Source organism: Furipterus horrens, unplaced genomic scaffold (assembly GCF_987537825.1).
Source record: "Furipterus horrens unplaced genomic scaffold, mFurHor1.1.pri manual_scaffold_1, whole genome shotgun sequence".
NCBI lineage: Eukaryota > Metazoa > Chordata > Mammalia > Chiroptera > Furipteridae > Furipterus > Furipterus horrens.
The window spans coordinates 211,845,310-211,860,251 of record NW_028327171.1 but is presented as its reverse complement, the minus strand read 5'-3'; the positions used below and the strand labels follow the sequence as shown (position 1 = coordinate 211,860,251).

At 42.7% G+C, this 14,942-nt stretch overlaps 1 protein-coding gene across 1 annotated transcript in view; it reads left to right on the top strand.

The window, feature by feature from the left end:
* Positions 1-14,942, top strand: part of DNER (delta/notch like EGF repeat containing) — a 254,998-nt gene that overhangs the window by 224,196 nt on the left and 15,860 nt on the right. The window contains exon 10 of the mRNA XM_090269254.1: positions 6,567-6,680. Coding sequence (XP_090125380.1) covers positions 6,567-6,680 — 114 coding nt within the window. The remainder of the gene's footprint in view (positions 1-6,566; positions 6,681-14,942) is intronic.

The window sequence follows — 14,942 nt, the reverse complement described above, 5'->3', positions numbered from 1 at the left end:
GTTAAAGTCTAGCAAAGCAGCAATAAATAGAACGTCTAGACTAAGAATGATGGGGTGGTGGTGTACAAGGAATTAAGAGAGAGGCAGAAAAGGCTAAATCATGCCCTTTAATTCCGAGGAAGAGTGCGTGAGGGGAGGAGAGAGGTTGCAAGATCCTGTGCCTTTTTCTCCTTGAAGATTGGGCATCCTTTCCCTTTCCGGAAGCATTTCCTCTGATAAATATTTACATCTAAAATGTACGTGTAAACATATGAAACTATCAGGTGGGCGGGCTTCAATTCCTTATTAGTACTCACCTCTGGCATTAGAACGTAGACAGGTGATGTGGTGGGGGGGGGGAAGGTGGGGACTTTGACTTATTTTACACGTGTCTTTTTTTACGTGGTGAGTTTTACTGTTTTATGTTTAAAAATTAAATAAATGACTATAACTTGTGAAAAAGAATGACTATAATAGGAAGTCAGACAAGAATAGCTCAGAACATTTTGCAAAAGGAAAACAATGATGGTGAACCTCTGCCAGATGTTAAAACCCATTCAAATGCTACAATTATTCTTACATTCCCATGTTACAGGTGTAAGAATGGACCGCCGACCCAGACTGGGTGAGGGTCCAGATTCCCTTGCCTATAATAATAGGTGTATAAAAAAAATGCATGACTCTTAAAGAGGACTTGCTATGAATGAGAAGGGGTTTAAAAAAAAATAGTGCTAGAATAATTGGGTTGCTAAACAAAAAAATAATGTTCTTACACTTCTAAATAAATTCCATATGAATTAAAAAGAACACAACTTTGTGTCCTCCTCTACGTATAGTAATCCCTCCTTTTGTCCTTTTTTTCCCAACCAAGTTTCCTTAGAGTTGGCACCTCAAGTTCTTTAATTTTTATCTTTATAAAAAAGATTTTATTTACTTACTTATTTTTAGAGAAAGGGGAAGGGAGGGAGAGAATCATCAATTGTAACCCAAGCATGTGCCTTGACCAGGAATCGAACCAGAGACCTTTCGCTTTGCGGATGATGTCCAACCAACCGAGCCACACTGGCCAGGACCTTAATTTTTATCTTTTCTTCACCCTCCTCAGTGTGGATCTCGTCCATGCCATTCTGCTAAAATAGATTCAGCTGTGACTTAACTGGAGCCTTCTCAGCAAAATCCACCAAGCCTTTTCCTCCAGCCTTCAGCTCTGGGCTCCTCCCCTTTGTCCCAGTGATCTCTAGTGTCCCTGCTTCGGCTCCCACAGCGCCATCCCTGCCCCCTTGGCTCTTCACTCCCAGCCCCCACCGAATCCTTGTCCTCTGGACCCCACGAGTGCTGGTGGTCCCAGGTTTTCTTCTGGGCCCCTTTCTGTCGCCTCCTCGTTGCCCTCATTCAATCCTCTGGCTGCCTCCGCTGTCTGAAATGCCGATCCCCAACAGGTGGGCTTCTTCCCTCCCTGAACTCTCCCAGCATTTTCTCTGTATCTGCTGGGACAATTGCAGTCAGCCTTGCAGTCAATTCCTTCTGGTTTGAGACTTTCTTCTCTCTTACGCTAAATCATACCTTCGTGAAAGGCAGTGACTATGTAGGGCTTTTCTTCCTTTCAGTTCTCGGCAGCTTTCGATATGGTGGCTTGCACAAAGCAAATGCTAAGTAGCTACCTTGAATTGAAATTGCCGCTTGACATACTAATTAGAAGAAACCAGCTCGAACATTCTCCCAGTAAGTTTCCACTGCAGATCATGAAATTGTTAGAAGCAAACGCATGGAGGGATTCGGAGTAACTTCCTTTCAGATGTACCAAAAGGCCGACATTGTCTTCAAAACCAGTTCACAGCTAGTTCACGATGGGACTTTTCATGTTATAAAAAAGTCAAGTGACTGCCCTGTTTGTGTTGAGTTTTATTTCTAGAAGACCAAACTAACTGATCAACAATATACCCATTTGGAATTTCTGGTGATAAAAGTTAGAAAAGTAATGACTTTGTTTTTTAATTGTGAAAATAACATTAAAAAATTAGAAAAAAGAAATTCCAGAATGGCTCATTGCTTTACAACAGAATGCAAGAGGAATAATCGTCTGTATTGTTTTCATCCTTTAAAAAATATCCACGTTTTTACAGTTAAAATTGAGTATACCTATAATTTTGTTTTTCTGTTCATACTTAACATTATACTATATTTGTTTTATGGTGCTAGGATGTCTTACAAATTCTATTAAATGATTATGCAGTGTTCTCATTACGGTATATTTATCCAGTCCCTTGTTGCATCTAATGTGAGGATATTATAAATAATTTTTGAGTGAATATTTTTATTCCTATAATTTTCATACTTTCTGGAGTTTTGGGGGGGGCAGGGAATAAGAAAGGTCTCAGAAATGAGATTACTGAGTTCTGGGTTTGATCTCATTATATCTAATTGTGTATTTTTAAAGTCTACAGAAATTTATAATTGAAAAGATGAGAATTTTTTTGTTGGCTGGAATTATTTCCTCTGTATCATCAGGGAGCAAGAATTTCTAGATGTACCTAGCCCCTCTCACATAATGGGATAGATGCAAAAATGGATAAGTCAAGGTTTTTTCCTTTTTCAGGCTATTGTTTAATCAGAAGAGCAGACTGACACTGAAACACACAAGAAACGACGAAGTTAAGGCCAAGGTGTCAATTATAATTTCTGAATTAATTTAGAAGAAATTGAGTTCTTTTGAGTGTAGAAATAGTAGGAAAGTTTTCACGGAGGAAATAAATTTGAACTTAAGATGATGTTTTAAAGAGAATAGTAAGTTCAAAGAATGCTTCAAGTTAATTTTCTTTACCTGGCTTACTTTTCCTGAGAATAAGATAATGATTTTTGTTTTCAAAATCTTAATCATGACTAAACTGTGATGACAATGAAGATTTATAATTGGTACATGACTCTTTGGATTTTTGTTCATTTTCATTCTAAAATTAACTTCCATAAAGAGCCCTGTTGGAATAGAGATCTTTTTCAGAAACATTGCCTCTCTATTCCTTAATATGAAAAGTATGAATTTTTATTAGTCTTGACTGAATTACAGTTTATTTTTGCTTGAGACTAAACATAAGTTTTGTAATAGTGCGTGCTCTGTCCTTTGCCAATGGCTGATGCCTGTGTCTTCCACAGACTGAGTCTGAAGTGTGGACCTGGTTTTCCCTGACAAAATAGGGTGTTTTTGAGGCAGAGTTGGAATGGCTTTCCTCTCCTCTGGCAATCCTGCCTGTGTGTCAGCCAAAGTACACAGACTGTCGCCCCTCCTGAAGGGACATGTTCTGGTGGGATACCCATCATTCCTTCCACACGTTAAGATACGGCCCCTGCTTTAAAGGACCTTGGAGCCTTGTGGGGGGATCAGACAGGAGGACAGATAAGTCATGATTTAGCACAGTGAACTCGAACGGCGTGAACTCAACTCACTCTCAATGCACAGGGGCGGGAAAATGCGTTCTGTCTTGGGAGAGTCAGGTTCAGCTTTCCAGAGAAAAGGTCTTTGAGCTGGACTTCGACAGAGAGAATGTGCCAGGTGATGACCCGCTTGGGAAAGAGGGTGAAGGAAGGCGCCTTGTCAGAGGACCTGAGATGTCCAGCTTATAGTGTTGTGGGAGGACCTGGGGCCTATGGGGGGGTGGTGAGCCCCAGAGGGTGAGGCCGGGCTGGCGGAGGGGGGCGGAGTGGGGGCAGCCTCCACGTATCGGTAGTATCCAGGTCTGTTCTTCCTCTCCATTTCAGATTTGTAGTTCATAGTTGTCCGGCTCTAATCATCGAGCTGCGCATTATGACAAATACTTTTTCTATGGAGATTAGCAAGGCTTAGCGTATAGAAATGTGAGTAACCAGAGTATTCACCGGGGACTTTGAAGACCGTCTTGCCTCTTAGCCATCGTGTTCCTGGGAAGATTAGCTTTTGTCTAATCTTGCTGCCAGAAAACGCTCAATGGGTTCCAAGTGACCAAATATTCTTATCTTTTGAAAAAGAGTGAATAAGAAGGGATAAAATTATTGCCAAAAACACCACCCAAAAGATTGGAATTGTTCATTATCTTTGATGTTCTCATCAAATCTATATTATTGAAGGTTTTTAAGGTTAAAATATTTGACTATTTAGCCTAGATTTTGCTCTTCAGCCTTATTTGAAAAATACGGTAATTTGTGCTAATGTGTTATTTATATCAATATTAAACAGGTGAGATGGGCTCATGGGTCCCTGGAAACCCAGTAAAGATCATCCTTGGTGGCTCATGGGAGTTTTCCTTGGCTTTAGACGTCTCTGAGCCTTGGTTGTGGTTGCATTTCTGGTTATAATTGAAAGCCTTTTTTTTTTTTTTTTTTTTTTGTCACCCGATTTCTCATTGGTCAGTCTCAGGGCAACTTGTAAATAGGTGAATCTTTGTTTTTTGGTAAGCACTTGGAAGCAGAAATGGTTCTTTTTCCTGCCATTCTTTCAGTTGACCTGGCACTGGATAAAGCTCAACCAAAATAGACTCTGGGCAAAGTAGTCTCTTCCCCCCACGCCCCTCAAGTGAAGAACTACCAGTTTTGCACTAATAAATAATTTAACCTCTCAGTTACTCTGAGCTTGTAGATTAGCACGCGTCCCCTGAGTCTGTTCAGCATGAGGAAGGTCTGAAGACTCACGCACGTCACTGGGGAAGGGCAGGGGGCCACGCCATGGCTCCGAGGGGCCGGATTCCATCCAGCCCCAGGCTGCGGGATTCGGTGGCGGGGACAGGGAGGAAAATAAGGCAAAGATCTGAAAGGCGCTTTAGAAAAACACCTGGCAGAACGGTGTTCACGGGTTGGATATCAGGGGCAAAGGATAAAAAGAAACGAAAAGCCACTTCTTCTGAAATGCTTTACCGGGCTCCAGTCAGTCAGTGTGAATGCAGACGGACAGTTCTCATTCCCTTTTCTCTTATATATTTTTCCTCTTTCCTGAGCCCTACTTCTTAAGGCATCGCGAGAGAAATGAGAGAAAAGTCCCAGCACGAGTGACTTCAGTGACTGAACATGGAGTCATTGGGTGTGGCGGCCTTTGGCGACATGCGAGCCAAGTAATGCAGTGGGGAACAACTGAAGGAAATACCATTCCGTCACTGTTTGGTTTACGCTTATTTTTCCTGAAGCTGTGTGTGTGGGGGGTGAGCGTATCATTATGTAGATTCTTGCACAGGATGGAATGGAATTTACCTTCCTCTCCAGAGGGCGAAGGATGGGAGAAACAGCGGAACCCATGCGCGCATCTTGGCAGTCGCTATAACAGCAGCAGAAACCCAGCCTTTTTAGTTTTTTAAATGAAATTATAAAATAATACATACTTGTTGTAAAACAATTCCAGTAATATAGAAATACATAATATGAAAGGTAAAGGTACTTTATTTCCCTCTCAGTCCACTTCGGGCATTTGCATGCATACAGTACACACAGACCTTTTAAAATATCAATGGGAAATTCACTGTTTTCACTACATTTTTTAATGCCTCCCTTTTGTCCAACGGGTGCTATAAGCTGTGTAGAATTTTGCATATTTGTGTGGCCAATTGGAGCTCACTCTAAGCAAACTACCTTGTAAGCACAGGCTCCTATTCAGATCGCCTGTGGTTTCAGGTTCCAGCTCCCTCCCTGCCCAGCCTGGTGACGCGGCACCCTTTCCTCAGTTTCCTCATCTGGAAAAGACGGAATGAAGGTATTTGTCTCATAGTGCTGCTGTGAGGGTCAGGTTAGGTGGGAAACACAGTGCGAGGTCTGGAACGCGGTGCGTGCACTACTTGGCACTTCAGTGTATGGGGAACTGACTAGGTCTGACGTCTGAGTAGCCAGGGGCTCCCCCTCTCTCTGGTAGTTCTCCAAAGACCTGGGGCTCATTGCATTGCCTGAATCCAAATTCTCACTCTCAGGATGGATGCCGTTCATTAATTATGTTGCTGTCTTATGAAGGCTGCCTGGCTATTTTCTGTTTCTTTTGGAGGCTTAGAAAGCATTTGTCCCTCATAAATTTGATGTTTCAGGCTTTTAACTTTCTGTTCCCCAGGCTTTGGGACATGTGGTCAGAGAAACTGCAGGTGGAGGACCTATGGTAGGATCTGTGAGCAAGGAATTAAATTTGTTATTTCCTCATAAGGTGTGTCTTTACAATAATCTAAAGTCAAGACTGGGCATGCGCTCAGAAACACACATGCACACACACACCAACACATGCACACATATGTGTGCACACGCAGATATACACATACATGCACGCACACACAGACACGCAGACCAGCGCACCCATGTACACACTGACATGCACACACAGAGACACGCACAATGCACGCACACACTGACACATGCACACAGAGAGATGCACACATGTGTGTGCACAGACACACGGGACACACATGCATGCACACACTGACACAGAAACATGCACACATGCATGCACGCTGACACATGCACACACAGACACACACATCTGCCACCAGGAAGCTGCTTCTACACCATTCCCGGATGTTCAGACACCTTGCTCAAAGGCCACGGGAGCTGGAGATCCCTTGATGAGTCCCCCTTTTGTGTCTCTCTCTCCATAGGAACACACTGTGAATCGTACAAGGACCCCTGCGCTAACATCAGCTGTCTGAATGGAGGCACCTGCGACAGTGAAGGCCTGAATGGCACGTGTGTCTGCACACCGGGTTTTACAGGCAAGTGACCCAGGAACTGAGCTTTCAAATGTACTACGAAGTCTCTGAGACTGCTGCTGTTAAAATACCTAGGGACCTCTCTGCAAAACGCAGGTGGGCCGTGCTGAGATGAAGGTGTGTTTAGAAGCAGTCCGCTGCTTGTCGTCCAATGCGGCTCTTCTGGAGTCGGCATCCGCCCGTGGGCGTGCTGAGACCGGAGTGCTGCCCGGCTTCGGAGCCGTGGCTGTGCGACAGGAGCAACGAGCCATCATGCTAACGCGGGAAAGGTGTGTGTGTGAGCGGAGGAACTGGGAGGACGGATCACGTGTCCTCTGCAGCGGCAGCATTCAGCCACCACATTTATTTTTATTGAAAGAGAGCGAAGTGACTGGATTTTGAAAAATGAAAAGAGGTGGTGGTGGAGGTGAGAAGTACTAGGGGACACTCCAGGTCCCAGGGTGATTGTTAGTGAAGGTAGGGGTGCTACAGGTGTGGGGAGGGAGCCTGGGGAGAGAAAACGGCCCCAGGGGAAGCAGGAGGGGAGGACAGGGCCTTGGTGGCCACTGAGCCCTAAGTGTGAAGAGTCATTTGTGACTAGGGGATCCACCCTAACCCAGGCTCCTTCTAAATCACTCCTTGTGGGTTCCTGGGAGTTCGTGAACCCCTGAAAACAGATGTGACATGTGTGTATGTGTATCCGCTGAGGGGAGGCTCTCCCATCTTTATCAGATTCTCAGAAGGAACCATGAACCACTGGGGTAGAAAAAGACCCCATCCTTTGCTTTGCCAACAGAATCCGAGTCCTGAAATGTAAGGTGTAGGATGCACCTCAGTTTCTGGAGCTTCGCGCCATCCACAGAGCCCCAGAGTCACTCCAGGTTGCAAGTTGGAAAAGGTTGACCTATAAGAAGCCCGTAGGAGCAGATGGGTATTTAAGCTGTAGGAAACCACGTTGTCATTGGCTGGAGAGCAACTTGCAAGCTCACCCCTCCCCTGCTAAGCCCCTGCGGCCCCCTCCCAAGCCCTGGAGAATGTCCCAGTGCCTGGGTCCCCAGCCCATTCATGGGGAGTCTCATGTGTGCTTCTGGGGAAGATGCCAGCAGTCAGGATGTGGGAGAAGCAACTTCTGATGGGGTCGTATTGATCTCTGTCACATCCTGTGTTCTCCTTTCGGGTTTTCCCGGGACGGAGGATGGGGTCACTCTGGAAAATCACTCACAGATGGTTATGTTTTGCTGACTGGCTTATCCACACATGGGCAGTTATACTCATCCATGGATGCAAAGATTATATTGGGGAAGCGTCCTATTTTCTCCCAGCTATTTTTATCTTACAAGTAATAAAAAGCATGGAAGAAAAAATAGAAAACATTGTGCTGTAGGAGAAAACTCCACCACTTAACGTTGCACTGCTAGGAGCTGGAAGATAACCGGGACTAACATCTCGTCATGATACGCACATATATTTTAAACAGAAAAGGGATCATACTGCTCGTCCTATATTGTAAGCTCCTTCTCACTTAAAAATATATCATGAAAACGTGTTTCCATATCAAGAAATATGTTTGTTTTGCCATTTTTCCTGGTTGCCCTCTAGTCCATTGTATGAAATCCCATGTTTGTTTTTTAACGACCCATCATCAATTCAGCTTTTCGGGAGAGAATGGTTTTTGAGAACTTTTCCCTGTTATAGACAACATTGCAATGAATATTCCTGTATGGAGAGGAGAATACTTATCCATATTGTTCTCCAGGAAGAACCACTGTAGCAATACCGCCTCCTATCAAGAATGCACAGCATCTAGTTCTTCCTCTTCGGACAAGCGCTGATGATCCCCATTCTGGTGGCCAGAAGCACATTTAAGTGTTGTTTGAATTTGTAGGTCTTTGATTTTTAGTGAGGTTGAATACTGCTAACATACGTTTATGGTCATTTGTGTTTTTCCTTTCATGAACTTCCTATTCATGTTAATCTTCATTCTTGATTTGAAATAGCCCTTCATAATAATTATATTACATTTTATCTGCCATAGGTTACGAATATTTTCCCAGTCATTTGCTTTTAGCTATATATGAATATTTGTTTTGTTTTTCATATATCATATTTAAATTTATATTATTAAATCTTGATCTTTTTGTTTTTTCTTGTTTTATGCTAGAAAGATTCTATGTATCAAGATTTTATAAATATTCTCCTATATTATTCCAATCATTTATGAGTTAATTTTGTGCATGCAAATGTTTAATCCATTTGAAATTTATCTTGGCATCTTATGGGAAATAAAAGGCAATCTCTTCTCCAGAGTATTTAGCAAACCTCCAACTACATACTCAGCATTCACTCTTGGACGTCTGTCAAAGACACCTCAGACTGAGAGATTTTCTTTTCCTTCTTTTAAATATTTGCGAGCTCGTTACTGCCACCTCAAGTTGTTCTGAAAGAAACTGGGGCATCAGTTGGTACCCTCCTCTTCTTCCTCTTACCCACATCCAGCTACCAAGGGCCCCCAAAACCCTCTTGTGAGACCCTCTCAATTCTTTCTCGAGCCAACATAGGCTGCCTTCACCTCCCGCCTGCACTAGGTCGGCCCTCCCCCACACCTGTCCCCCTTCGTCCCCAATGTATCCTTTACATCGTAACGCCATCATACAATGAAAATCTAATGTTGTCGATCCATGCTTAAACATTGCCTATTGCCATTTCATTGTTTTTAAGAAAAAGGTCAAAGTTCTTAACTTGATGGTCAAGACCTGAGTGATCTGGCCCCAGCTTTGTTTCTAGTCTCATACTGGGCCCCCTACCAGCTTGATTCCTGGACACTCCATGTCAGGCTCTTCTTGGTAATACTCTTTTCTTCTGTCTCCTGCCTGCAGTCCCCTCTGCTCTCCCGCGCCCCTGTCCCCTACCCCTAGGCATTTCTTCTTGCTATTCATCCTGATCACAGGGAACAGGAAAACATTTCCACTGCAGGAAGTTCAAAAATCATACTGATTGTTGTTAACAGACAACAAATGTCTTTTTCTATACAACCCTGATAACCTTTCAAACTCTAGGGGACCATAGGATAGTTTTTGAAGTTGTTTGGAGACTCGTGCTGTTAATGTGTTTTACAGAACTCTGGTCCCCTGAGATGCGTCATGGAAAAAGTGTCCGTGACCAAATAAGTCAGGAACATGGTATGTGCCATGTGGAATTTCATAAGGGATGTCTATATGCTAAGGCTCTGAGGGGTCTTACAGTAAAGATTCTTATTTCTTTGGTTTATTTTCCAAATATATTTAATTATAGAACTGTTTTCCCCTTAAAAAAGAACCAGTTGTATTCTGAGAACTACTATTCCATGGGAGAGGCTGATAAAATATTAACTGCCACCACGGAGGAGCAATGGGGCCTCTCTGCTCTTTGAATTTTTATGGTGGAACCAAATACTCTTTCTTTATACCTGAGGTTCATCAGAGATTATTCTTGGCCAACTATTAAGTGCTCAAAAGCTCCCTCACTGACCGAGTGGAGTGAATTGGGCAAATGATTATTATATGAGGTCTGTCCAGAAAAAGTCCAGCCACTGTTAATATAAAGAGAATGGTTTGTGTGACATCGCTGTATGTAACCTGGCAGCCAAGGAGAGTGGCCTGGAATGCGCATCTGTGAACGATGGCGACTTCACTGTACTAGTCAGTGGGGGTGGTAGATGCTGTTGAGTGAGCACATGTACTGTGAGCACATTCAAATGACTGAGTGAGTAGAGCAACGACTCTGCATCAACATTTGCTTTCAGCTTGAATGTTCCTTGGCAGAAACTACTCAGATGATTCAGAAGGCTGCAGCTGTGGGCAACTGGTGATTGGCAGCTTCATCACGACAATGTGCCTGCTCATGCAGCACCTCTCATGCAGAGTTTTTTTGGTGAAACATCAAATCACCCAGATGGCTCAGCCCCTCTACAGCTCAGATTTGGTGCTGTGGGACATCTGACTTTTTCCAAAACTAAAATCACCGTTGAAAGGGAAGAGATTTCCTACAGTCAAAGAGATTCAGAGAAATACAAGGGGGCAGCTGATGGTGATTGGGAGAACTGCGTGAGATCCCAGGGTGCCTGCTTTGAAGGGGACTGAGGCGTCACTGTCCTATGTACAGTGTTTCTTGTACCTTGTATCTTCTTCAGCCAATGTCTCTATTTTTCATAGTACATGGCTGGATACATTCTGGACAGACCTTGTATAATTAGATACTCAACCCAACGTCACATGTACCTTATGAGACTGGCCTTTTTAGTTTGGGCTTATGTTGCTCTTGTCATTCTAGCACCTTTAGATGGGATTTTATATTACTGATTTTCCTCATTTCTAGCATATGTTTATTTTGTGTGTGTGCTGTGAATGATCCCTTCGATACTTCTTTGGCTGTGTTCCACACATTTTAAGTTGTATTTTCATTTTTATTTAATCCAATGATTTTGTTTGTTTTTTTTGTTTTGTTTTTAGGTTCTTTTCGATTTTTTTTTCTTTGATCCACAGATTATCTGTGAGTGTGTCATAGAGTTGGGACTTTGGTTCCCGCACCGTTGGCACCTCTCCAGCACCTAGTCCGGAATGTATGAGGTAAAAAGAAGCCTCAGGGTGCTCGCGATCATGCTCCGTGGGTCCTGAGGTTCCTAGCTAGTCAGACTCCTCTTGACCTCTCAGAGTCTGCTCGTGTTTGTTTTATGTATAACATCCAGGGGTTTTGCTTCTCCTTAGTGGGAGGAATAGGAAAAATTTTCCGTCGTTTTGGAAGCAATATTCTATCTTTTTTCCATCACTCTGGCTGTTTTTAGGATTTTTCCTTCACTGCCGGCTTTAAGCAAATTGATTCTGATGTGTCTTAATGTGATTTTGTTGGTGTTTATTCTACTTGGGGCTTGTTGTACTTCTTGGGTCTGGTTTTATAGTTTTCATCAAATTTGGAAAATTTTTAGTCACTATTCCACCACATGTTATTTTATGCCCCTTCCCCCTGTCCTGGGACTCTTATTACATTTGCGTTAGACTACTAAAAATCGTACATCAGGCCACTGAGTTTCTGTTCAGTTCTAAAACGTTTTTATCCTGAGCTTCAGTTTGTTTAGCTGCTGCTCTGTTTTCAAGCTAACTGATCCCTAATTCTGCAGCACCTAATCTATTCATATCAGTGTGTAGTATTTTGTTTTTAACTTGATATTGTATTTTTTGTATCTAGAGATTCCATTCAGTTCTTTTTCATAGCTTCCTTTTTGCCTTTAATTTTTTTCTTTTCTCTTTTTTTACATTTTGAGCAAATTCCTTGTTTACTTACTATCATCTGTTACTTCTGGATCTCCCACTTCTGCGCTGAGTTTTCGTCTGGTTATGGGTTCCCTGTGTCTGCTTCTTTGCACGTCAATCACTTCTGCTGGGTGCGGGTCATCGTTAGTTGTTGTTGAGTGATTGGACTCATTGTCTTTCTTTTCAAAGCGCTGGCTTTTTTCTTCTTCTTTATGGCAGGTAGGTAAGTTACTTGCCAACTTGACTGATCCTTTCAAGGTTTTCCTTTTATATTTTGGGAGATGAGTCTGTGGCAGCTTTTGTTTCGGGGATAGTCACAGCTTACTGTTAAGGCAAATGCACTGGCTGATGAATAAAATATTTCCGCCTGAGTTGTGAAAGTTTGAATCCCTCCCGGTCCTTTGGGAACTGTTCATCCCTCCTCTTGTTTGCTAGGGCCACGAAGTTTCGTTTACTCATGCAGAGTGTTCGGTAACAAACTCAAGGGATATAGCATGTTTCTGATGCTCTTTTTCTAAGTGGCTCTCTCTTCTGTGGTCGTCTGTCCTAAGAATTCCAGCTACACTGGCCTCCCCGACATGCACTTCTCTGCAGCTCTGTTCTCGGTTGGCTCCAGGCAGAAAGCCAGGATGCTCGCGGTGCACAGCTGTTCTGTTCCCTTCGCTCAGCAGTCACAGTCATGCTCTGCCTGTTGTCCAATGTCTTTAAAGTGCCTTTTAAAAATACATATTTCATCCACTTGCCTAATTTTTTTTAATAGCGGGAAGGCAAGACAGTTTCCAGTTTCTCTGTCATGGTATAAAGAAATCCCAAATATTTTTTTAGATTTATTTCATTTGAAATAAAATGCTTGTCGAGTATGAGGGCATAGGTAAAGCCCCCAGTCCAGGAACTGACACACAATAGTCATATATTCAATACTAGGTATTGCAATTATAATGATTCTCATCGATATTATTCAGTGTGGGCTTTGTTAACCTGAGGATTTACTCACAGCAGCGACTTTTGCTGTTTCCATTTTAATTTATCTGAGGAAAGCATAGAGTTAAACAATACACTCGTAAATCTTCATAAATACTCCCAAATTTGCTGCCCACTATATATACATATTGCCTCTTAGAAAGTAGTAGATTGAAAATCGATTGAAAAGATTTAAAGTTCGGACTCTGATTTCCAGCCTCTAGTCAAGTAGAAATTTCATTTTGAATTCTCTCTACAAATGTTATTCAGGCACAACAGTGATTTTAAAGGAATTGATTTTTCTCCAGCCCAATTTTTTTAAAGAAGTAAGCAAGTCAATGAAAAAGCCATCTGGCTCAAACCAGCAAAAGCATAAAGATTTATTAAGTCAGTTACGAGTAAAGAAAGATGATATAATATATTAAAAACTTTTCTAGTAAAATAAACTAGAATGCATATTGCTTGGAGCTTGAATGCTGAGGTGTTGAAGTGCATACAAACCCATAATACTATTAAGAGGGGGACATGTCAGTGAACCCAAACTTGATCCTCATAACTCAAAATATACATCTTCAAACACCTCGCCTAAGACTGACAGCAAGAAACACGATCTCTGTAAGGCAGAGGAGAGCGGTCCGCTTTGGGAGTCATGGTTGAAATTTTTCTTGTGTAGCTCCAGCATCAGAATCATTCCATATTCTTACCACCAGCCGGGGAGACAGGGCAGCATCAAGCTGAGAGCCAGCTGGGGGATAACTGATTGAACCAGGAGCGTAGGAGTGTTAAGTCTGCAAAATAGGCCATTAGGGTAAATCTAAAGGTATCCGAGAGCTGTGCGTCCCTCCAGGCTTCTCCCAGAGCACGTACGCTGTGCAGATATCTGCTAGCTCTTCGGGCCCCTGCCTGGCCTGGAGTTCATATCATTAATGTCATCTAATCTTTAGCATAGCTCTAAGCACACTGTGGTGATAGAAGACAGACTGGAATAGGTTAGGGATGCTCTCTGGGTTTTAGATATTTGATAAATGTCTCTACAATGAGTTCATCCCATTTTCTCCTGCCATTTTCTACACCTAACGAACCCTTCCAATCTCGTGAGTCCCAAGAACAGACAAATCTAGAGGTCTTGGACTTCTTCTGACTGTAATAGAGACTCTTAGAGGCCCAAGAACCAATACACATGTTAGAGTGGCTCTGGACCCGGAAATTGTCATTTGCCGTCCTGGGGAAGCTCTGGACCAAGAGAAGGACTGGCTGGACTGGGAGCTCGGCTCTGGGACTGCCCGTAGGATAGGGAATCAGTAGGGAGAAGTTAGGTCATTTCTGCTGCTATTGCTGCAAAGGCAACAGGGCATCTTCTTTGAGAATGTGCAGGAGGCCAATTGCCGGCGAAAGAAAGCTGTTGCTTAGTAAATGCCTCGTTTAAGCTTGTCTTCCTAAATGGTTGGAAAGTAGCCCTGATGTATATATTTTATTTCTCAAGGCCTCTGATTTCATCCTTGTAACATTTCTCCGCGTGGTCTTGTTTATGTCTCTTCAACTGATCAACTGCGTAATGCAGTTGGTAATGGTTTAGTCTCTACCCTCCTCCCTTGGAGCAATTGCCCCATTAATAGAAAAACAACCTTTGAAACAGGTAAGAGGCAATCAATTCCTCGTCTTTTCCATTGGTGTAAGTGACTTACACTCGCAACAGGAAACATATTTACTTGTAGACACTCCTGAATTGTAGCTAACCTAGTAGGACCTAGAGGTAGTGAATGTTTTCTTTGACAGACTGTACTTTAGAAAAGAAAGCATCCGATGCCAGGTATGAGAAGAGTGTGAAATGAAACAGACATGAGATATTTTAGCGTGAGCTCCTTCCTCTAAAGTGGTCTGCAGTGACATATGGTGATTTTCTAAATGTGAGCAAAAACCAATAGCAGACAGAAAAGCACTTCAGTGCTAATTAAGGAAGCCTGGAAGTAATTACCCAAGTGCACACTGAAACATTGCCTTTGAAAATGGACAAAATATTTGGTTTTGCTCCTTTTCTTTA